The sequence below is a fragment of the Aplysia californica genome, unplaced genomic scaffold, assembly GCF_000002075.1.
Source record: "Aplysia californica isolate F4 #8 unplaced genomic scaffold, AplCal3.0 scaffold00856, whole genome shotgun sequence".
In the NCBI taxonomy this organism is placed as follows: domain Eukaryota; kingdom Metazoa; phylum Mollusca; class Gastropoda; order Aplysiida; family Aplysiidae; genus Aplysia; species Aplysia californica.
In genome coordinates, this window is record NW_004798126.1 from 234077 (window position 1) to 257995 (window position 23919).

The 23919-nt window shown below is 36.7% G+C and overlaps 1 protein-coding gene across 5 annotated transcripts in view; it reads right to left on the reverse strand.

Annotated features, from left to right (window-relative positions):
* Positions 1 to 2158: 2158 nt before the first annotated feature.
* Positions 2159 to 23919, reverse strand: part of LOC101856297 — a 30788-nt gene continuing 9027 nt past the window's right edge. For all 5 annotated transcript variants that reach the window (XM_005110137.3, XM_005110138.3, XM_005110135.3 and 2 more), the window contains exons 3-16: positions 21734 to 21837; positions 20095 to 20268; positions 18756 to 18938; positions 16668 to 16901; positions 14595 to 14746; positions 13693 to 13890; positions 12752 to 12833; positions 11282 to 11388; positions 10059 to 10507; positions 9339 to 9443; positions 8683 to 8751; positions 7118 to 7268; positions 5534 to 5585; positions 2159 to 4506 (exon numbers count right to left, since the gene is read on the reverse strand). In XM_005110137.3, coding sequence (XP_005110194.1) covers positions 4417 to 4506; positions 5534 to 5585; positions 7118 to 7268; positions 8683 to 8751; positions 9339 to 9443; positions 10059 to 10507; positions 11282 to 11388; positions 12752 to 12833; positions 13693 to 13890; positions 14595 to 14746; positions 16668 to 16901; positions 18756 to 18938; positions 20095 to 20268; positions 21734 to 21837 — 2150 coding nt within the window. In that variant the 3' untranslated portion in view covers positions 2159 to 4416. The remainder of the gene's footprint in view (positions 4507 to 5533; positions 5586 to 7117; positions 7269 to 8682; positions 8752 to 9338; positions 9444 to 10058; positions 10508 to 11281; positions 11389 to 12751; positions 12834 to 13692; positions 13891 to 14594; positions 14747 to 16667; positions 16902 to 18755; positions 18939 to 20094; positions 20269 to 21733; positions 21838 to 23919) is intronic.

The following is a 23919-nucleotide window of genomic DNA, read 5'->3' on the forward strand; positions in this document are numbered from 1 at the left end:
CCGAATTGTTAAATATTTTGTATAATTAGCTTGACTTGTTCAACAGCTGGTTTGTTTGTTTGTTTGTTTTTTATGAGATACATCTTTATTGTCCAGATCTGGCACATTGGTTTGGTGTTTCACGAGGTACACACACACGCGCGCGCACACATACATTCACACGCACGTGCACACCCATACACACTCACACTCTTCCTTCACACATCCTCTCTTCCATGCATATCAATGCGCATAATCATAATACTATAATAGTATGCTTGCGCTCACAAACAGGTTCACGGGCATATATGCATAATATAAATAAAGGTTTTACGGCGCTCACAACTGCATAAGGTCATATGTGCGCCAAGGGGTGGATGTCAACAGAGAAGTCTATAAAGGGAATCAGACTTACTGTGCTCATCTCTCTAGTTTCAACAGGACAAAGTTTGCTTCGACTATCAAGGCACCCCGGAAATAACGGGTCACAAGAGTGTGACAAACATACAAAAGAAGTAGAGGAAAAATGACGATAGTAAGGATTAGGAAAGAAAAAGCAGCAGTTTCCTGTTGCAATTCAGGCACAGTTATGAGCTTGACATTGATGAATCAGCCCATTTACAATTACAATTCTACTGTTCATATGAACATGGTTAATATCCCCCCTTTGGGAAAGGCCTAAAGACACTTCAGTCAGTAGCACCGCCCTGGGGGGAGCAATAATAGTTGTTGTAAAGTGCATAGAGCATGCTGTAGAGCATAGATTTACACAATAGAAAAATGCAAAACTATTGTCATTACTTTTAGCTTGTCTGCTCACTCAAAAAGTCGCAATGGGCTGACAGCTGAGTGTTTTAACTTGTATAGACAACAGTTTCTGTCATATATTCTAAATACTAAAATCTATAAACATGAAAAAAGACAAAGCATTCTTGTGTTGATGATTTGTTTATTTTTTTGAGCACATATTAATTCAAATGTAACATTCAAGTTGAAACAGTTGTTAAATTTGAAGAATTGGGTACTGGAACGACAACAAGGTTCTTCTTAAAATTCATGACAATGGCAACATTCCTTAACTGATTCCGTCCATTCGGCCGCTGACAGCGGCTCTGAATTTTTCCGCTGCCTCCATTCGGCCGCCGTGAGCGGCTCAACGAAATCCGAAGCAAAGGTGCACTTTTTAACTTAGTTCCTACTTTTTAAGTTGTCGAAAGGAAGTAGAACTTGTAAACAAACCTGACCTCAATCTCTGAGCGCCAATATCGATCGAAACTCCGTGAAATTCTTGCAAAAATAGTTGTTTTGTTGTCGCGATGTAGGCTAGATCTAAGGGTAAACAACACGGAGCCTGGTATAATAAAAAGGCTCTTCAAAGAAAGATATTCAACTAAATTTGTGAAATTCTTGCATAAATGTGTGCTAGGGTGATATCGCTACAATGTTGTATTGATTTCTATGGATTATAAGGACTTGTAGAGCTGAGAAAATGCGGTAAGTCGAAATTTTAGAAGAGCTGTTGCGCAATTTTTTTTTCATTCGTTTTTGTCAGAAGGAAAATGCAATACAAACAGATTATAGGTCATTGTTATTGATATAAACAAATTCTTCTATTTATTCCCATCAGTTTGGTATATGACAATACATATTAGAGTAACTTAGAGCTTCACAGTAATGCATTAAATAGATGCACCCCAGGTCTAAAACGGAACAGGGAAAAATAATTCTGTCCAGAGCCTGAAAAAATCATGGACGGAATCAGTTAAGATATGATTAAGCCTGTCTTTGAATCTGTGCCTAAATCACCAGATGCCACAGAGTGTGAGTTGAAGTTGAATAGAATAATGAGCCTGGTGTGTAAGAGAGATTTTACAAAAAACTTTACTAGCACACTTATGGAAAGAATGATAAAAGGCTTACAATACTAAAACTAGAGTGAAAAAATAAGGTGTGGAAACAGGAACGTATAATTCTGAGAAGAGGCATCGAAATTCTAAATACCTTTATAACCTCCATGTTCTTCACAAGAATTAAGAATATCCGCCCAAGAGTTGGTTACATATCTATACTTTCATCATTTGTGAGGCATCATGGTGAAATTAGGCCCTCGTCAAAACAACGAAATCAAAGAAAGCAGCTTTTTTCTGGCCGATGGGCAATTTTTTTTCTACTAATTTTCTTTTTTTAGCTCAACACCTTTTATAACATGTCCCCCTTTTGTGACCCAATTAGTTTCGATAGGTCAAAAATTACATAAATAATGAAAGAGGATATAAATCATTTTGCAGCCCTAGGATAGGATTAAACCATCTATAGTGAGGGGGGGGGGGGTGTCTTGAAAATACATGTCGTTTTGAGCTTGCTATTCTTGAGCTGAACTTGGAGCCTTGCCGTTACACCACTGACATTGAGTTGTTCTCGAGTAGTACAAAATATCATTCACTGCAAGCTTGAGTAAAAATATCAATTCATTAGAAACTTATCAACCCTATGAAGCCTTCATCCTTTTATGCACACAGCAGTGTAGGGAGATTTATTTCACTCTTATATAGTCTTGACAGCTGTGAGGCACAAGGACTGGTAACCTCAAAAGCTGAACATAATCATGATCATTCAAATAAGAAGAAGTAAAAGACACAAATTATGCCTAACTAGGCACTACCCACTACAAATTCCTAATAAGAAAATACAAATACAATAAATGAAATGGAAACAAGAAGAAAATAAAATTCTGTATTATTACAAGTTTGTACATCTGTGTTGATGATGAGTTTACATGGAAAAATAACACAACACAACAATGTATTGTAAATGGCAAAGACATAGGATCATCATTCTCACCAACAACAGGGTGGAGTTTGAAGTGTGGATACAGTGGGGGGGGGGGGTCAGGTCTGAGTTTTTTCTTCAGCTGCCTGGACATTCGGAACTAGTGCGTGTGTTCTAGTTCTAGTATTCTGAAGGAAGGAAGGGGGGGGGTGGGGTGAACACCTGTCCAGTTGGATTCCCATGTGAGGAGTGGGGAGAGTTTTTATCTTGTATCTCGATCTTTCTGCATGGACATCGTATCCCTCTTTAAGTCTGGGTCAAAGCCAGCCTCCTTTTAATGATAATGATCTAAATTGTGTCGATGTGGAAACTGAAAATACTTCCGCTGTAAAAAGGGGGGGGGGGGGCATTCTACTATTTCAACAACAAAACAAAAATTAACAGCTTATCATAGATAAAAACAAGCCTTGCATTTTGTTAACTTTGAAGACATGCATAATCAAAAATACAAGATAAAACAGTTGTATGAATCACTATTTTTCTTTTACCAAAACAACTTAGATCTATGCCTTTCGGAGCAAGAGCAAAATCTCATCCCAATTCTAGATTAATGAGTGTTAAAAGTAAAAGACATCAAACAAACTTTAAATACTACCACAGGCCTCATAGTCATATTTACACCTGACAAGGTTTGGACTTTGGTCTCTGTCTTCCCGTCGATTAAATATCATTGACAGAACAGCACTGTTGATAACTGTAGACATATCATTTTACTCGAGCACAAAAAAAAACTTTATAAATAATGTATGCACACAATAGTTTCCGTAGATTTTTCTTTTCTTTTCATTAGATAGGGAAATTTCATATTCTCATCATTCCAAAACACAGAGTGAACTAAATATTTCTGAACGATTAATGCTGAAAACTAAAGTGAATATGAATATAATCGAGATACATATACTACTAAAAAGACAAACATTTCATCACCATTTCAGATGTTTTACTACTCATCAACTCGCTTGTGATACATTTTTACATTGTATTCAGTACATAACATCCACGCAAAGCGGTTTATTTGTCTACAAAGTTCTAATCATTGTAGGCGTGAAACATGACTACAGCTCCTCCTCCTCTTCCTCCTCAAGATCCTTCTCAAAGTCCATCTACTTATAAAATGGTTCTAGTTAGAACCAGATAGGAGATCTGTTGGGCAGGATCACAAAAGCCTTTGAATCTTCCTGTTCCCCTTCAGCTCTCCTTCTCTCTCACTCTTTCCAGTGTGTGGGAAGTGTTCCGTTTCGATAGCCATCAGCCACTCCTGAACAGAGGCCAGAGGAGTACGTAGATTGAGCGTAGGTAAACCCCAACCCTCCACCCCCTTATCCGGCTTCTCCAGCCGACTTGTCGGCCCAATTTACGCCACACATTGAGAATGGTTTGAGGGCGCTACTGGTAGACCCTATTCTTTACTTCTCACCTGTTGTTTCTGTCTATCTTACTTTTTCCCAGCACTAAAGGACCATTATTCAAAATTATTGTATCCATGTGCTTCTCTTTACTCATACTCAAAATCATATGCCAACCAGTGTAATTATATAGGCCCTCTACTCAACATATCATGTCCTTGTACGATACCAACCATCAAGATCCTGCCCAGTTTTTTTTAGTTTAAGTTGCATTGGTGACAATAATTTTTCCTTGCTGGAAGTTGCGCAGCTCACTGGCAACGACTTCACCAATATGGTCTGTTTGACGAATCTGTGGAGAGATGTAAAACATTGTCATATTACTTTACAGAATTGATGTTGATGAATGATTTCTATCCAGACATTGCCTACTTGACAGCATCAGAACAAACCATTCATACTTTTATATACATAAAAAGCATTTTGTACAATAACTTAACTGCTATAAACACCCCCCACCCCTACCCAATCAGACACTGTGCATTTGTGAGTGAAGTAAACTATCTGTTGATTATGTCACCTACTTCATCTCATAGTAACAGCCAAGACAACCACCAAAAATGTCTAGACCAAAAGTGTGTTGGAGGAGGGGAGAGGAAGTGGAAATCATGCTAGAGTCATAAAAGTTAACAAATAATCAGGTTGTACAAGATTTTTCATCAGGACAGATCTATGTGTAGAAAAGAAGAGGAAACTGAATAGGGTACAAGTAAGCTGAAAATGTAAATGATAAGTTCTCAAGGAGAGTCAGCTGGGTGATTTTAGAACAGCAGGAATATTTCCAATTTTAAAATTAAAAGACAAGTTGACATAATTATCAGTGCTAATCTAATCAGTGCTGTAGCAGTGCACCAGTGATACATCAGGAAAGTACATTTATAATGCTGGAACTCTATATATCTGAAATATCTGTCATATTTTTTTGTTTTTTTTAAATTATGCATGTCATAGTGCTACGGAGCTTTAGAGCTTTTGTGTGTGTTTGTATTTTGTAAGCGCCACTGAGCACTTTTTGTGGATTCTGGCACGTTATAAATTCATTTATAATTATTATTATTATTTTTATTTTCTTCCCTACTGTTTATGTCACACATTTTGTGTCTTATAAAGAAAAATTTTACTCATTCTTAAATTGATATTTTAAAATCTCAGTTACAAACTTATAGTGCACTATAATTAATCGCTAACTTACATAATCTATTACAAACAAAATCACAGATCATTCTAATTCAGTTTTATTGCAGTTACTGTGAGTCACTTTGAGCATAGATTCCTCCTATTCAGACATGAGTTTCAAAGTATTCCAAAGCATCACTTACCTTGCCAAGAATTGTCAAATATCTATTCAAGGACTGGCTGACATCCGTCGTCCTGTACAAAAAGAGAGAAAAAAAAGCAGAAACATTATTATCTTTAAAAAGCAGGAGAGAGCTACACAAGGTGTAAACCAAAATATAAACCTTTCGATTCCTACAAACAACAACTACTAACAAACTAAAAATACTTTTAAAAAAGACAGATAGGCTTCGAAAAATTAGAAGAACTGAATACTTCTTCCGCCCTCCACCCCCAGGACTGTTTACCAACTTAACAAAGGCATTGTAGGATAGGCTCTTTTTCTTTGGTAAAAGCATAGTCACCAGTGTGCTTCAGATGTACTTGCAAGCATATATGGTTCTTCAACACTGAGATTTGAAGCACAATGAGCAAAAGAGAGGGGCAAAAATTGCATTTAACCACAGAGCCAGATTTAAGACCCAACATACAGTATTGGAGAGTAAACAATCGCACCAGGAACATTTTTTTTTTCATTCTTTTGCATTCAGTAAATACCCAAAAAGTAAAAAGCCACTCTTCAGCTTCCAGAAATCATTGATGCATCACATCTTTTCTTCTATCTCACATATGAAGGAATACGGTGGAGTCAGTTTGTGATTAACTTCTAAATTAAATGCCACAGTTCTGGGTTTATTTTAATCATGTTTACTTTATTTTTCCTTTTATTTAGGAATATTTGAAAAGGGAATGGAGGCACAAGGGGAGAATAGATTTTGATTACATGTTTCCCTCACCATCATGCTGTAAACTCAATTAACTATTCAATCCAAATTCATGAAATTTTACCAACGTTTTCTTAAGCCATCTTTACAGAATCAAGCTGGCAACCCTGAGAAATGAGCACATCTCCACAATATTTTCATCTCTATTCTAAATGGTGCAGGGATAAAAATCAGTTGTGGTCTGCCAACATCACTCAATAGGACCGATCACTGCATGGTCAGTGGTTGGCGGGTGCTCTGGTGTGGTCTGCTCCTTCTTTTCTATCAAACATCTATCCTCCTTATCTATCTTTCATTTTTCGTGTTTCTTACTCTCATGACCCTAGTGTGTTGCAAGTACCGTAAAAATTCTTACTAAAACTCAAACAACATATATATCCGTCAATCTCATTTCGTCAGCTTGTGTCATTCCACAAGTGCTCAAGTCACTTTTCGAAGTTTGGAGAAAACTAAAGAAAAACAGATCATCCAAAATCAAAACGATAACACGGTCACTTGTGATTTTCCTCTTAAAAACTAAAAGGAAACTTTTTTTTAAAAATGAAACTAGAGTTGATTTGCTATTAACTTGCTCTTTTTCTCTGGTCTACCCACCTGTTCTTCTTTACAGGTCCCAACAGATAATTTGAACTTCGGATGAGTTGATCTTTTTTTTTCTCACTCCCCCGACGACATAACTCATCTGTAGTCGACTGTAATTGTAAGTTAAGTTGCCACGTAATGTCTTTATTCAAATAACCGCATTACCTGAACCAACCCTCACCCCCCTCCACCCCAGACGTTGATTCGGGCAATGGTGTAATGACACTGGCAATAATATATATGACAAGTTACACAACTTACAACTTTTGTTTCAACAAGTCGTTGATTTCATTCTGAAGAGCTCTTGTCTTTGACAACAGGCTTACACCAGTGATCTTCTTGTTATAAATGTCAAACAATTCTTTTGCAGATTGTTGAATCAAGTTGTCCACTCTTGTCCTCATGTTGCTGGCTGGAGATAAAAATATAAAAATACCCAGGCCATGTTCATCATCAAACACCAAGAGAATCTTAATTCTATTTTTTTTTATTATAGTAGAGGGTTTTACGGCGCTCGCAACTGCATAAGGTCATATGAGCGCCAAGGGGTGGGTGTCAACAGAGACGTCTTTACAGGGAATCAGACTTACTCTGCTCACCTCTCTAGCTTCAACAGCACAAGGTCTGCCTCAACTATCAAGGCACCCCGGAAATAGCAGGTCACAAGAGAGGGACAAACATACAAAAGAAGTAGAGGAAAAAGACAATATTAAGGATTAGGAAAAAAAAAGCAGCAGTTCCCTGTTGTAGATCAGGCACAGTTATGAGCGTGACATGAATTAGCCCATTTACAATTCTACTGTGCTTGAACGAGAAATGTCCCCCCTTTGGGAATGGCCTAAAGACACTACAGTCAGTGGCACTGCCCTGGGGGGGGAATCCTAATTCCAATCTGAGTTACAGATACAGTAGAACACAAAGAGAGAAAGGTGCAATTAAATACTCTCTAAACATCTTGAGGAATACTCAATTTGTAGCTAATTTTTTTTTAGGTTAAATTACTTTAACTCTATCCACCCACGCAGCGGGCAGAGCGCACAACACTTATCCCCACAGACCAGGATACAGATGCGGTACATGCTATATCACACCGTTGCCAATCAGCGTCCCTTGGGGAAAAAGGTACGGCTTCTTAGCGTCGCGGCCGCAAAGTTTTCAGACAACGTTGTAAATGGTACAATAAGAAAATGCTGCCAAAAGATGGTCACTGTTACCACACCATTGATTTTTCAACATGTCGTTGATAAGACACAGTCAGAAACACGAAATTCAAAATTGACCTGAGAGGGAAAGAGGTACGTGTACGTAGTTCTTTAAAAAAAACGTCATTAATATATAATATATATATATATATTATAAAATATAATGTTTTGCCATCTTGAACAATCCAGCTTCCAAATTACAGAAAGGCTACACAAAACCATTGTAATTTAGAAAATGACAATGCAATTCAAAATCTTTCGAAACACCCAAGTACAAATATAAAAGTCAGACGAACACATGGTAAAGTATATTTTCAAAGGAGCATCACAACTGACATAAGGTAAAAATATCATTTAGTTTCATAATGTCAGTTTGCACAAAATTAGCTAAATTCATCAGCGTCATATCTCTCAAAAATAAGCAATACAGACACATGTGCACCTTTAAAAAAAACTGCACCTAGAATAAAAGGGCACAAGCAAGATAGCCAGTAATTTGGCAATAATTGAGATCTCTCTCAAGCTGTAGGCTACTAATTTGACAGCCTGTAAAGCAATAGCTCTTGTAAAGTTGAGAGCTCCCTTATATTTAAAAGACATGAACACAAAACAAACGACATGTACCTTCATCTGCCTGTTGCCTATCGCCAGTGACAGGCTTCACATTGGTCCACACCCTGATGGCTTCGGTTCCTAAAAGTAAAAGAAACAAGAGTCTGTTACGGTTGAAGAGAGAACAAAATTTGAAAGAGGAAAGGCAAAAGAATTGTTTTTGCGTAGGAGATGATTGCTTTCTCAGCTCTTTACTACTCCACACTTAGCCAATAAAGCTTTTTCAACAATAGTAACATTGGAATGCAGAAACATACGTGCAAAAGAAAAAAATTTTAATCAACAGGATGTATTTGGTGGCCTAACCCAGTGAAAGGAAATGTTTACGGAAGAGAAAAATACAGGCCTCTGTTGGGATCAGCCTAAAAGTTCTTTCTCTCAACACAATAGGTAAAGGAGCACACCACAGATGGTGGTCTCTTTGGACTGTTAAAAACAATATCTATAAACTTCAGTACTTGCAGTGCAGCTGTGAGAAACTTGAGAAAAAATGTGAATGGTAATTGAGTGGTTGTTTAGTTTATTTTAGTTATCCAACCTCTAAAATAATTTGAAAAGACAGGAAAAGGTCAATAAAGCACTCAGCTGTGGGGGTTAAGAAGTGAACCAAAAAAAAAGTACACCTTATCACCCTGACATTATGGTCGTGTCTCTCAGCTTTAGCTTACCATTGAGGTCCACATAGCAAATCTGCACTTGGAAAGGAAACTCTTCCGTAACACTTGCTCGAGAATCATCCACTTTGTCTGTGGGCACAGGCTCCTCTTTTTGCTCTGCAAAAACGGTAAAGATAAAAATTAATTCCAAACTCATTGTCAACCCTACAACTTGGGGTATAATTCTAGCTTACATGTGACGTCTCTCCAACAAAAGTCTATAAAATTTTCCCAAAGTTGACTTGTCATTGTTATCTTATTTTGGTTTAAGATTCGTATTTTCTTTTCTTTTTGGAACTTGGAAATGCTAAATGAGGTGTTGGGGAAAAAAGTCCTACTACAAAAAAGCTTACTGAACTAAGGAACCGTCATGTAAAAAGTTTTTGCAAATACCATTAGATCGAACAACTGCAAAATTTGCTTTTTTTTTCGCAAAAAAGTATTCTACAAAGCACATTTCATATCCTGGTTAGAAATCTATTTTCAAATAAATAACCAAGAATGGACCTTTTTAACAGAATGAATATCGCATAATTCTAAGCCCTCCCTTTAATCAATCAGTTTTTTCTTTCTCCTTAAAAACTGACTGAATGTCACTTATCCGATCTTATCACCACGGCAACAGTAAACATTAAAAGGGCACTTATGAAGACTTTTTCTATGCCAAGTGATATTATGGAAGCCTGAATAACAATAACAAGTATAAACTTTAACACAAAATATATAAATTACCTTTCGTTTCCTCCTGATTGGAGGAAGAATCATCCCCGTTTGTGGTCGGGGCTGGAGTGGGTTCCTCAGACCCACGTTTTCTCTTAGTACCAGGAGAATTCGCGGCATCCGGATCCTCCCTTTCAGCAAGACGAGCGACTTCTTCATCTGTTAGTTCTCTTATTTTCTCTGTCGTTAGGTTCGATTGGGAAGTCTCCGAGCTGTTCCTTTCCCCAGAATCTGCTGGCTGCTCTTTCTCATCCGTTACAGGTTCGCAAATTGAAGAAAATTTATCTGAAGTCTCTTCCCCAGTTTGATCCTGTTCCTTTTTTTCCTTCCGCTCCTGTTTGCTTTTTTCATCTTTTCGAAAACCGAAAGTAAACACCTGACTCATTTCATCGTGCAAAATCCCAACAAGATGATAGTGGTTGCTCTTTGGTTCCACTTTGCTGTCTGAGCTTGCAATGTATCTGAAGAAACATAATTCAAACCCACTTTGATATATCATAACCCTTCCGCCATAATTCCTTTACACACACTGGACTTGTCATCTTCACAGAAAAAGTACTCATAACTAGGTATAACTGTATAGATTCATATAAATGAGGATATTTGAATAAACATAGGATGAAATCAGCTGACAATAAAATTTCATTTCAAAATTTGTATGAGCAAAATAAAAGTTTTTCAAAAATGCACCTGCCACTTTAAAGAAGAAGGCTCACTTTTAAAAAGTTTTGAGTGCATGCTCATAAAGTTTAGAAGGTCAAAACTCAACACATGCAAGAAAAAATGAGGTAAATAATAATAATAAAGTAGATCATTTCTATAGCGCCCACTCCCATGTGAACACAGCTCTAACTAATAAATAAGTTTAAAGTAAAGGTCTCACCCCACAACTACATCACATACATGATGATTGATCCGAGATCATTCTTAAAGCGTTATTATTTTAAAAGATCTTACCTGTGACTACTTCGAATATGGCTAACTACATGGCAGGGTAACTTATATTAGTTGTCTAAAACAGCTACATAAGATGCTTTAGAATTGCATAAAAAGTACATTTGTTACATTCTTGGTACACAAATGATCAAACTTTAATACATTACAGACCTCAATGGTGAAAAGGTTAAAAGGCTTATACAGTAAGGGCTACTCCAAGTTTCCTATAATACAATAAGTGGAACCGACAGTACGGTACTCAAAAAAAAAAATCCAAGGCAAAGAGGAAAATTACTCACAGCTGTTTGTGCACGACAAACTTCACATAAGCATCTGTCGCCATAGTCTTCCTTCTGAGCTCGTCTCCGATGGGCAGCTCCAGTTCATCAGGCTTGATCAAGACCAACTGAAATGCGTAACATTATAATTGAAAACATCTCTATTTAATGGTTAACAATTATGTTTCTCATGATTGCAACTAGTGACTCCCCCTTGTCTTTCAAATCCAGCCACTCATGTAAGCCAATCTGTTACTGATCTTTTTCTTCCTTTTTCTTCAGGACTCCTCAAAGACAGACTATCTACAATGTACAAGTGTTAACCCTATCCGTACGCCCTGGGGTCATTTTGTACCCCCGGGGTTGAATTCTTCACATTTTAGAATACTTTTAGTAGCCTACGAAGATCTCTTTGAAACTTTCAGTATTTCTCAGAAAATCGTTTTGACAGACTGCTATGCAAAGCGTACAGATCGGATTAACGAGTAGATTTCCTCTTTATCTTTGTTAAATGGTGACACTGAGGTCCCCACGTCGTATGGATACGATAGTAAAACACGACGTATGGATAGGGTTAAGTTATACTATGATTATGATGAAAACACCGCAATAGATCCACTTCTACCAACCACTGCTACAAATTTACGAGGGCAACTGACATGAAAAAGTAAGAAATGATGAACAATTTGCGAAGAGAAGACAAAAAACCTGTTAAGTAACAGACCTTCAAGGCACAAGTAGGGATGAGAAAGGAATTGGTTTGTCAAAGACAGTATTATATACATATTTTGCTGAGCAAAACTGAAACAAAAATAACCATAGAGCATAGAGCTTTACATATATAAAACAAAGACAAGGTGGAGACCTTCTACAGTCAACCACTGATAAATACATCACAGCAAAGAAATAATAATCAGAGACATAAAATTTCCCCTAAGCTCCACCCCACAAAGGTACCAGTTTCAGAAATCTTTCTGTTTTTATCGAAATAACTGGTTGACCGTGCAAGCCTCGGTTGAGAAAGTATCTGTCTTCAGTTACAAGAACACAGACAAGAACAACTCACTGCCAAACCTCAGGATTGAATTCTCTGCATCATGATTGTTGTTGAAAATAAAAGATTTACGCCCCCCCACCCCCACCCCCACCCCCCCTCACACCCCCCGTAAACACAATCTATATCATTTAGGAGGCAGCTCTCCATATCAACAGGAAGGAGAAAAAAACAAAGCAAAGCTCTTTAGGACTCTCCACTAACAACCACCCCACCCCCTCCCCCCAAGGCCAAACAGACAGCGTCCATTAAGATATTACCATTACCCACAAAAAGACACAGAGTATACAAGTAAACTATATATGAAAATTAGGATTTAAGAGTCGGAAGGGTGAAGTTTTCTAGTTTTTTTATACTCCAACAAGTTAAGCTTTATCAAACTTTACATTACAGAAAGTAGAAAGTAACTATTTTCAGCCAGCAACAAAAAAACTCACAGTTCCTCCAGTTTCAACAGGAAGCTCTCCAAGCGCCTTCGCTATGCCACACTTGTCAAAGCTGATGATTGACACAGAAATTCTGAAAACCAAAAGCAGTAGTAAAAAATATATGAGATGTGAAAAACATCTATATCAGAAGTTTAAACAAAGTGTAAAGAAGAAAATTGAGCAAAAATTTGAATGTATTCTTAATCATACAAAGGCACACAAAGAATTGAAGTTCACATCTTATAATGTATTCTTAATCATACAAAGGCACACAAAGAATTGAAGTTCACATCTTAAATTGGGAACTTCATTTTATTCCTTTTTCAACAATGTGTGTTGCCAGTTTAAAGGACTTGCTTTAGAGGGGTGTGGGAATGGGAAAAAGATGGGAGTGCATAAACTTGAAATAGCTAGAGTCAAGAATACAGAGATCACAAAAAACATAGCACACAGAACAGTGTGCCAATCATTTCTCAAAGCAAATTATCACCAAAAAATGACCAAATCAAAATCTTAGAGTCTTATAAAGGATGACCAACAGGAGTGACAGCACATTGTTTGTTCCATTAAATTTAATTTGTTGGTTATGAATTCATTTTTCACAATTTAACCCTATCCGTACGCCTGGGGTCATTTTGTACCCCAGGGGTCGTTTTCTTCACATTTTAGAATAATTCTAGTGCGAAAATCTCTTTGAAACTTTCAGTATTTCTCGAAAAATCATTTTGACAGACTGCTATGCAAAGTGTATACAGATCAGATTTTAATGAGTAAATTTCCTCTTTGGAAAGTGGGGGCACAGAGTTCCCCATGTTATATGGATACGATAATAAAACACGACGTACGGATAGGGTTAAAAAAGAAAAGGACAGATGTTTGTTTCTGCCAGTGATAGCTGACCCGTACCAGCAGAAGGAGAGAGTAAAAAGAAAAGAAAAAGAAAAACCTACCCTTGTGTTTTGCAATATGCTGACACTGGAGAGTAGAAGGACTCCAACTCCTTCTCAGAGTTACTTTCCAAATTGCCCAGGCCAACATTGGCATACCCATCGGTACACAGTATGATCTTTGAAGTTTTGCTTTTGCTTGCCATTGCCATGGCAACCACCAGAGCTGGCCCCAGAGCTGTGCGTCCATCCTCTTCCATCCTAGACAATGAAAAAATATTGACTGATTTTAAAAAGTTCCAATCTTTTTTTAACTTAAATAAAAAGAGAAAATTCAAGAGGAACTGGGGAGCATTTTGATACTACCTTATACTGCAGTCTTATTTTCTCTTTCTGCATAAATTCTGTAGTTCTGCTCATTGCAAAGAAATCTAACTAATTGAAATAGCTGAACTTGATTTTATTAAAGTTCCCAGTGAAGTCTACAAAAAAGTTGCCACAATAAAACAGCTTATATCTAGAAAATAAAGAAACAGTACAAAAGGTAAACACCCGGGAAACATTTTTTCAAGTAGAATTTAAAATTTATGTTTATACAACAGCAGTGTTGAAAAATAAAATTTATATTATAATCAACTGACATCAGCTTAGCCTGCAACTGCTGAAGGAGAAGGTGATACCACAACACTCCATATAAATTTTGACATTAAGCTTCATAAACAATGAACAAAAAGTGGTAAAAGTAAAGAATACCCCCCCCCCCCCCCCCCCGCCATGTCTTCATGCATCACACTGATCCCAGCCAGCAGTTTCCTGTTCCTGTAAGACAACGGCAGCAATCCCACTGTGACCCCGACACTGACCCCAAGATCTCCACAATAGATTAGATCAAGCACATTTGAAACAGACCGGCCAACTTTACTTCTACCCCCCCCCCCCCCCCCTCAAATTTATCAGAAACGAACCCCTTCAGAGCCTTGACCAGGTTGTCACAGTTTGATTCCACGTGCCCGAGGGGCTCCTGTTGTTGACCAACGGTCAGCAGCATGTTGTAGTCGAAATAGAACTGCTCCGAGACAACCTCTGGCTTGTGGCTCCCATCCCCAAACACGGTCACCTGGAGGAGAGAAAAACACACTCAAATAAAACAAACCTTTGACACTTTTCACCTATATATCCTTGAATTTGGACAAAAATGGTTTTAACACTTTGCAGTCACACAGCCAGCAGTACACAATACCCCATCTGGTCACCCAGCCAGGAGAGTGACAGCAACGGACTTCTCAGGTCTGTCGCAGAACTTCGTCAAGTGTCCCGAACGGATAATTTTCACCGTTGCATTATTGCGGCAATGGGAAGTGACCAGTAAGTGTTAACCACAACATAATACTTATTTAGTCAACATAATACTTATTTAGTCAACATAATACTTATTTAGTCAACATAATACTTATTTAGTCAATACTTATTTAGTCAACATAATACTTATTTAGTCAACATAATACTTATTTATTCAACATAATACTTATTTAGTCAACATAATACTTATTTAGTCAACATAATACTTATTTAACATAATACTATTTAGTCAACATAAAACTTATTTAACATAATACTTATTTAGTCAACATAATACTTATTTAGTCAACATAATACTTATTTAGTCAATACTTATTTATTCAACATAATACATATTTAATACTTATTTAGTCAACATAATACTTATTTAGTCAACATAATACTTATTTAGTCAACATAATACTTATTTAGTCAACATAATAGCCTACTTATTTAGTCAATACTTATTTAGTCAACATATTACTTATTTAGTCAACATAATACTTATTTATTCAACATAATACTTATTTAGTCAACATAATACTTATTCATTCAACATAATACTTATTTAGTCAACATAATACTTATTTAGTCAACATAATACTTATTTAACATAATACTTATTTAGTCAACATAAAACTTATTTAACATAATACTTATTTAGTCAACATAATACTTATGTAGTCAACATAATACTTATTTAGTCAATACTTATTTAGTCAACATAATACTTATTTAGTCAACATAATACTTATTTAATACTTATTTAGTCAACATAATACTTATTTAGTCAACATAATACTTATTTAGTCAACATAATACTTATTTAGTCAACATAATACTTATTTATTCAACATAATAGGCCTACTTATTTAGTCGTTTTTTTATGCATGCAGTAAGACTTCAAAACATTTTCAGACTTTGTTTCATGCTCTTTTTTCCAGTTGACGTATGCGCAAGGGCTGCTATTAGAAAGTGATGGACTTTTGCATTTTGACATATGATCTTAAAACAGTACAAATGATACAGCTTTGCCTGGGCGGTAGACATAGAGGAAGTAGATTACGCAAGTACTACTTCCCTCCCTTCTGATCTTGACTTCCTTGATATGCTCTAAAGTACAGACATCGTCAGTGCGTTTGGAATCAAAGAAGTTGTAAAGGTGTGTCTGGCTATTTCTTTTTCTTCTCTGCTAGATCTCAGGAGTAGTCAGCTATTGGTTCTTCAACCTGCAGTGTTACTGATTTTTATCATGTACATATGTGACCATTTTTCCTACTTAGTAGAGCCCTGTCAGGCAGCCACATTCCGGTTTCAAAAGTACCATACACATGTTTTTATACCGATTAGAGTATTTCTTGTCTTCATAGAAAGTAAAAGAGTACTGGAAAGGATTACAACATGCACATCTGACAGATAAACAGAACACAGAACAAAACGTAGCATGCATTTTGACTGATTGTCCCTCAATGACTTAATGCCCAAGTTTGTTTATCATAACATACACTATATGTCACATTTTGTCTTTTACATCCAATTTTCTTATTGTCAATTGATAACATTTTGTCTCTCATACCCAAGCTTCTGATCACATCATAACACATGACCCAACAACGATAGGACAACAAAATTTGCTGCTTTGCTATTGGCAGTCCATGGCAATCAGAAGTGAACAAGATTTTTTAAATCCTGGTTCTTACTTCACCATTGAAAGCCACCACACCAACTCTAGTTTTTGGCGCAGTGGCTTTCAGCTTTTCAATCTGGCTTGCTATCCCAGCCTTCATAGCATCAAGACGAGTCTTACTGTCGTCTCGGCTACTGCTTGGTCCAGAGCCTGTGAGAGCCATGTTGCCCATCATGGGAAGTGGGGCTCCACCAGACATCCCCGTAAGCAACTGAAGCAACGGATTCCGTATGAACATTTGAGAGGGCTGAAAGAAAAAGTGACATGAACATGTGAGAGGTTTGAAGCTAAAAGAAAAAGTGACATGAACATGTGAGAGGTTTGAAGCTAAAAGAAAAAGTGACATGAACATGTGAGAGGTCTGAGGCTGAAAGAAAAAGTAACATGAACATTTGAGAGGGCTGAAAGAAAAAGTAACATGAACATGTGAGAGGTCTGAAGTTGAAAGAAAAAGTAACATGAACATTTGAGAGGTCTGAGGCTGGAAGAAAAAGTAACATGAACATTAGAGAGGTCTGAAGTTGAAAGAAAAAGTAACATGAACATTTAAGAGGTCTGAAGATGAAAGAAAAAGTAGTAATGATCTTCAATGCTTAAAGCATATACACATGAATGGAAAGTAGCCCTTTAAATGTTCAGCAAAGTGCTACCTCTTTCGGACTATTCTTTTCTTCATACCACAGTAATCTTCTTATTTCTGTTCTAAGATAGGAAGGGTGATGATCAAAGAATTTCAGAGTCTATCACACTAACAATTTTCAAGAACTGAAGACTTATTTTTTTGTAATTTGACTTAAATGAAGACAGGAAATTCAATAAATTGTTTTCCAATTCTGCTGTAAGTTTCAGGGAAAAATTCTTTGGCTCATACATTTCAAGTAAGTTACATCCACTATGTAGAAAAATATATACCATCTCATTTCCGCCTCGTAGAAAGCATTTCTTTTGAGTTTACATTTACAATGTTGCTGACAATAGACAAATCTGTCCCCGTTGTTTTATGCAAGAAAATTCTTAAATTATACAAACTGAATCCAAAAATGTGAAATTATGCGATTCTGTTAATTTTAACAAAGAATAATAAAGGAAAATAATCAGAAATTATGCAAAAAATGATCAAATTTTGCTAAATTATGCGGGATGCATAAAACCACAGGGACAGACAAATTGAAATACTTAGACTACACAACATTGCGAATCTTTTATGCCCTCATCCACACGAATTTAGATCATTCAAGCCTTGCACTTTTTCGACCCTGCCTGTCAGGATCAACCTGCTCTGAATGGGAAACAGTATCCCAGTAGAAAGATGATGACACTCCACACACAAATATTCCCAAGATTTTCATGCAAAAAACCAAAAGCCTAAAAATTACATATCAGCAGATACAGATACTGGTACTAAACAAAATCAATCACACCTAAAAGGCGGCTTTTCTCTGGCATCATCTAATATGTGAACAACAGAGGCATCTAGTACATCTAGTACAGTATATCAATTTTAAAATTCAGTTTAACTCCTTCTCCAGCGTGTTAACTCGGCCTCATCTTTAAACAGAGTTATACAGAACTGACAGAGCGTTAAGATTGATCTTGATTTTTATTAGAAAGCATCAATGTAAACTACTAACCTCAAATTCTGAGATTATTGTTGTGACATTGCTTATCTGGAACTTGACTGATCTGCAAGTGGTCAAAGATCAAGCCTATGTGGCATTATTTTGTGTGTGTGTGTGTGTGTGTGTGTGTGTGTGTGTGTGTGTGTGTGTGTGTGTGTGTGCGGGTGTATGTGTGTGTGTATGTAGGTGTGTGTGTGTGTGTGTGTGTGTGTGTATGTAGGTGTGAGTGTGTGTGCATGTGTGTGTGTGTGTGTGTGTGTGTGTGTGTGTGTGTGTGTGTGTGTGTGTGTGTGTGTGTGTGTGTGTGTGTGTGTGTGTGTGTGTGTGTATGTATATGTCTGTGATACATTGGAAAGTTTCCATCAGCCAGTAGCAAAGACAGGAAGCCTTACTCCACCTTTAAAAGAATGTTTTATCTATATTATAAAATTTCCATTCAAAACTAGATATAAATAAAATTCTGGCTAGAGTAAGTGCAAGACCTTCAGGGGTGTTCCCATGCTTCCAGAGCTGTCAAGCACAAAGATAACAGTGTTCTCCTCAGAGTCTGAGTCCAGGTTGGGAGGTGACTGTGGATCCTGGCAGTAGATGATGTCATTGCCATTGCTGAAGTCAGGCCATTCTGGGATGGTTCTCTCCTCACCACAAAACCTGCATTTCCAGATCTGTTCATAGATGAGAATTATGAATAGAAAAAAACATGCAAAATCAAGCTTGAATCACAAGATCAAGAGAACAAACTATATTACAATAACGATAAACATTTGTGCTTCCAAAGAATTTTGGGGAAGAAAAGAAGAAAGTTTCAATAAAAATATCTCTTGAAAATGTGGGACAATTCAACCATGTCAACCATTTTCACCTCTGGCCCTATGAGGTAACTATATTTTCAGTGCAGTGTATCTACTACAAAGCTACAAAGGGGTGTTCTGTTCAAGAGGGTGATCCCTTTCATCCGTTACATCTCACTTGAAGTGTTGGTAGAGTAGGTTGCCGCTTACCTGTCTGCCTACGGCAGACTGCCGCCCTCCTAACGGAGGCCAGCCAGAAGAAGAAGAAGAAGTGTTGGTAGCCTAGAGGTAAGTCTGGGCCAGATATTGTGTTCTTGAGAAAAAAAATTTCCATAAATTTTCCTCATTTTACTCATTAAGTGGGAATGGGCACCAAGCTTAGACAGTAAAAGATCTAGTCAGTATGTTAGTGTCGTGTTTGAGCACCCTTTAAAAAATGTCAGTTTGCACAGACTGTTGCTTGAAAGCTGAGAATGTTCCAGAACATTATAGTATCAGCTTCGGTAATATATGATCCATTTGAGAAATATGTTCTGAAAGCAAAGATAGAAGCCAAGAAGGGAAAGAGGAGACCTAACAGAAGATGAGAACAGGACAAAGAAACCTAGCCTGAAACCAAAACAGAACTCAGGCAGGCAGAATGGCAAGAGACAATTAGTGTTTCAGTGCAGAAGTCTGAGAAGCAACGTCCAGCTGCTGAAATAGCTAAGAAGAAGAAAAAGAAATTAAAGCCCAAGGCGCCTACTTCCAAGAAAGGATATTATGCACTGTATAGATATTATACAATATATTCATATCAATTTTTTTTTATCTCGGAAGATAATTATAATAAATCTTGGTTCTGTATAAGAGATATAAGATAAGATAATACTTTATTGTCCCAGAGGAAAATTTTTCCTGGTGGCACAGGACTGCAAAAACACAAGCAGGTATACATAAAAATTAAATTATATATTATTTTACTCTCATTAAAATTCTATGACCTACATGTCGCAAAATAAGTTTACTCAACACCAGTACGTTTACTCACCTTCTCAGTGGAGTCTGGTTTTTCCAAGGGCGTGTCAATGTGAGAGAGAATAGCTCCACAGACCTCCGGATTGGGACACGTATACTTCAACTGGTCTCTCAGCACAGCGTCAGACTTCTCTTTCAGCTGCTTCAAAGGTAATCTTACAGTGTTGGTGCTGGATCCTTTGGGCTTCTGTTGAAGTTAGACAAAAAGAGTCCATTTAAAAAAAGAACATTCACACAATAATGGTCATATATTATACTGTGCAATATGAAAGATGATGGACATAAACCATAAACAGGCAAGGAAAAAAGAACTTGCAGAATTTACAACAAGTGGTCTTTTAAACACTAAAAACATCCAGATTTTAAATTTCCTAGACCATAACTTTGAATTAAAGAGACATTGTTGGAACAAAATCAAGAGCTGTCTAATAGGCCTAACTCATGGAACCATATCGCCACTTGTGCCTAGGATTTAAGGAGCTTTTTTTAAATCAAAGAAACAAAAATTATCTACAAAAAAACATGGAGCTTGGGGAAGACATTAAACTACAATGTTCTTGACTTATCATCAGATTTTACATCCATTCAGGGAAACTTTGTTGAAACATAGAAATAAAGAAAAAGGGTCCAATATGAAGAGAAAAAAAACATTTGACAGACCAAAAAAAAACACTTCAACAAAAGATAGGACAACACTAGGAATGTTTTAAAAGTCACTCTTACAGCTCAACTCAAGTCCTGCGTCTGAATAAGCCATACTGCTCAACTCAAGTCCAGCGTCTGAATAAGCCATAGTTTCAGCTATCATTTCACAAAATTCTGTGGGCCATGAAGCCTGCACTATACTGACACTGACAGCAATTCCAAGAATTTCACCCCTTACAAAATTATGCCACCCCCCACCCCAAATCTCCCCTTACGTGGTATTGTGAAAGTGTTATGTACTGCATGGTTGTAATTTTCATGTGAAAAGATTTATGTACTTCCAATTTCTAGTGGGGAAGAATAGCCTACTGTGAATATGTTATGGACTGCACGGTTGTAATTATCTTGTGAAAAGATTATGTACCACTCATTTGTAGTATAAATTCATAAAGTCGTTTTTATAATATGGTTTTCCTTGTTTAATAATTTGTTTCAGATTGGTATTGTTCACATCGAATCTGTGAAAAGTTGAGTAAAGCCTTATTCCTATTTCAGAAATTCTAATCTTCTTGAAATTATTAGTTTATTTGAATTAAGCTGGTTTGAACTCTGCTACTCGAATTTCACAGTTTTCGCAATCTTTCATAGGATTGGCACCAAATTGTAAATATTTTTCCAGATCATTGCTGTAATTCAAAATATTCACCCCACATATTCACAAACCATACATTTACATTCATTTATTTCAGATTTAAGCAATTTACTTTCCTCTGGGTGAAAGACTGCTTTGAAGTCCATGCTCATAACAACCTTCTTCACACAAATGTTTATGCAGCAAAGCATAAAACATTAGCAATGACATAAAATCAACCTACACTTACCATAATGAATCAAATAAGTGAAATGCTACCAGATGTATCAATCACATTTTTTCGGCACAAAAACATGCTTTAAAAAATTCATTTTATGACAAGAAAGAACACATATTTACAACAAACATAAGATACCTTTTCTTTTTGTTGTTGTGGTATTTCAGCATCATCATCATCAAACTCCATTATTTCACATTCATATTGTTCATATTGCGGAACATCCTCAAAGCACTCAGGACCTATAAAATTAAATCACAATCGAGGGAAACAAACTATCAAGCTAATACTGACGATGACTCATACATTTCAAATATTATATGACTATTAATATTACCTGGAGTCTAGAACCAAGGCAGAGTTCTAGAGTATAATATTTTGTTTCGTGAGTGTCATGGCATTTATCAAGCCTTAAGTACACCTCTGTCTCAAAAATTACCACTACCAATACAGTCTCACCTGTCCAGGACAGAATCACAATAAGGGAGCCTCAGAAAAAAATTCTGTCTTACATATTTTCCATCTTAGACAAGGGAATTTAGGCAGAGCAGGGGCATCCAGAAGGCCAGACATATGCAGTGGGATCAAGGGTCGCCTGTCCTGAAGGCAAGCAGTGATCAAAACATCACATCTCCCAAGTGCTGTCCTAGCAACTCGACTGACAATGGCATGCATTAGTCTTACCAATCCATTGTGACCAGTATTTGCATCTCATTATGGCAACTGTTTGATCAATTAAAGACAGAAATAATTAAACATCTCCTTTATTTCCACTCTTAGCCCCACCCTCGATGTAATAGGCACAATCGACCAATGCCACTCGTCCCCTGCATCTAACAACAATTCACGGAACTTTTTCCCCAGCTGGCCATACAATTAGGGCAGCAGATAGTCATCAAATTTCATATCTCTGACAAACTCAAACTGTAATTTTGTTGCTCTTTCCCAAAATTTGCTCTTAACGGCAAATGTATCATCATCACTGCTTACTTTATCTTTGTGCCTTCAACATTGCCACTGCCTATCTCTTACAATTTTGCTTCACTCTCAGTCTATTCTCTCATATATCAAAATGCTGAACATCAAACCTTCCATTCAACAAGTCTAGATGCAGACAATTCATTGAGAAGAAAAGTTGTCCAGTACAAATTTATAAGACATTCAATGGGACCTCATTTGATAGAACCAACCAAATGTTACTACAATAACATGGTGAACTTAAAGATTCAACCTTACCTCATCTTTAACTACATTTAAGGCACTATACAAGAAACCAAAAATCAATTATCCATGCTATGGCATTGTGTTTTTGTAGTCTACTTCCAAATTATTAGCTAGAAAAAACACATTTTAATGTTGTTGGGTTTTTTTATATTTAAAAAAAAATGTTTATTTACAATTAACATACAGTACAAAGGAACAGGAGAAATTCTCAAATGTTAATTTTTTTATTTTTTTTAAAGAGGAGGGCATGAATATTATTTCTTAAGATTACATGATCTACCTCTCATTTTTTAAAAAGAAAAGAATACAGTCATCTAGTTGCTAAAATCAGAAGAAAAAGTATGTCAGTAGATCTCAACAAATAGATGGGGAGAGATGATAATGAATGCATCTGAACTAATCAAATAGGTTTTTTCTTGTCAAAATGCACTGTCTCAATAAGACAATGACATGACAATGACAATCTTTATTCATCTCGCAGGGAGAAATTTGTCTTGGTCGTTTCCTATGGCAGTAGATGTTACAAAGGTTAGGTGCACTCACCCATACGCACAACAAGACAGGACATTAGTAAATACATGTCTCATGTGCTGGAACAACCTGCTCCGTAAAACATTCTTTCTCTCTCTCTCTATCTCTAACTCTCTCTCTCTCTCACTCTCTCTCACTCTCTCTCTCACTCTCTCTCTCACTCTCTCTCTCACTCTCTCTCTCACTCTCTCTCTCACTCTCTCTCTCTCTCCCTCACGCTCTCTCTGTGTCATTTGTAGCACTGTACAGTAACCTCACTGCGGTCGGTAAGAATTAATTTCTATATCTGTTGATCTTGCTTTTTTGGAAATGTATAGTTTACTGCGGGTCGATAATTGAAATTCCCAAATCAGAGGGTGGCTATGGTCACTAAGCATTATATCCGCCTTTTTTAGAATGTTTGTTTTGTGCAGATATTCAAAGTTTCTTAGGTCTCAACAAATTGTTCTTGATACAAAAAACAGTTTGATGAAGAAATTAATCAAAGTAATGGGATGGCATTGGATTCACTAGAATACAGCATACACATTATTCCCTACACAAAACTAAGAAATTATGCTCATGAAGAA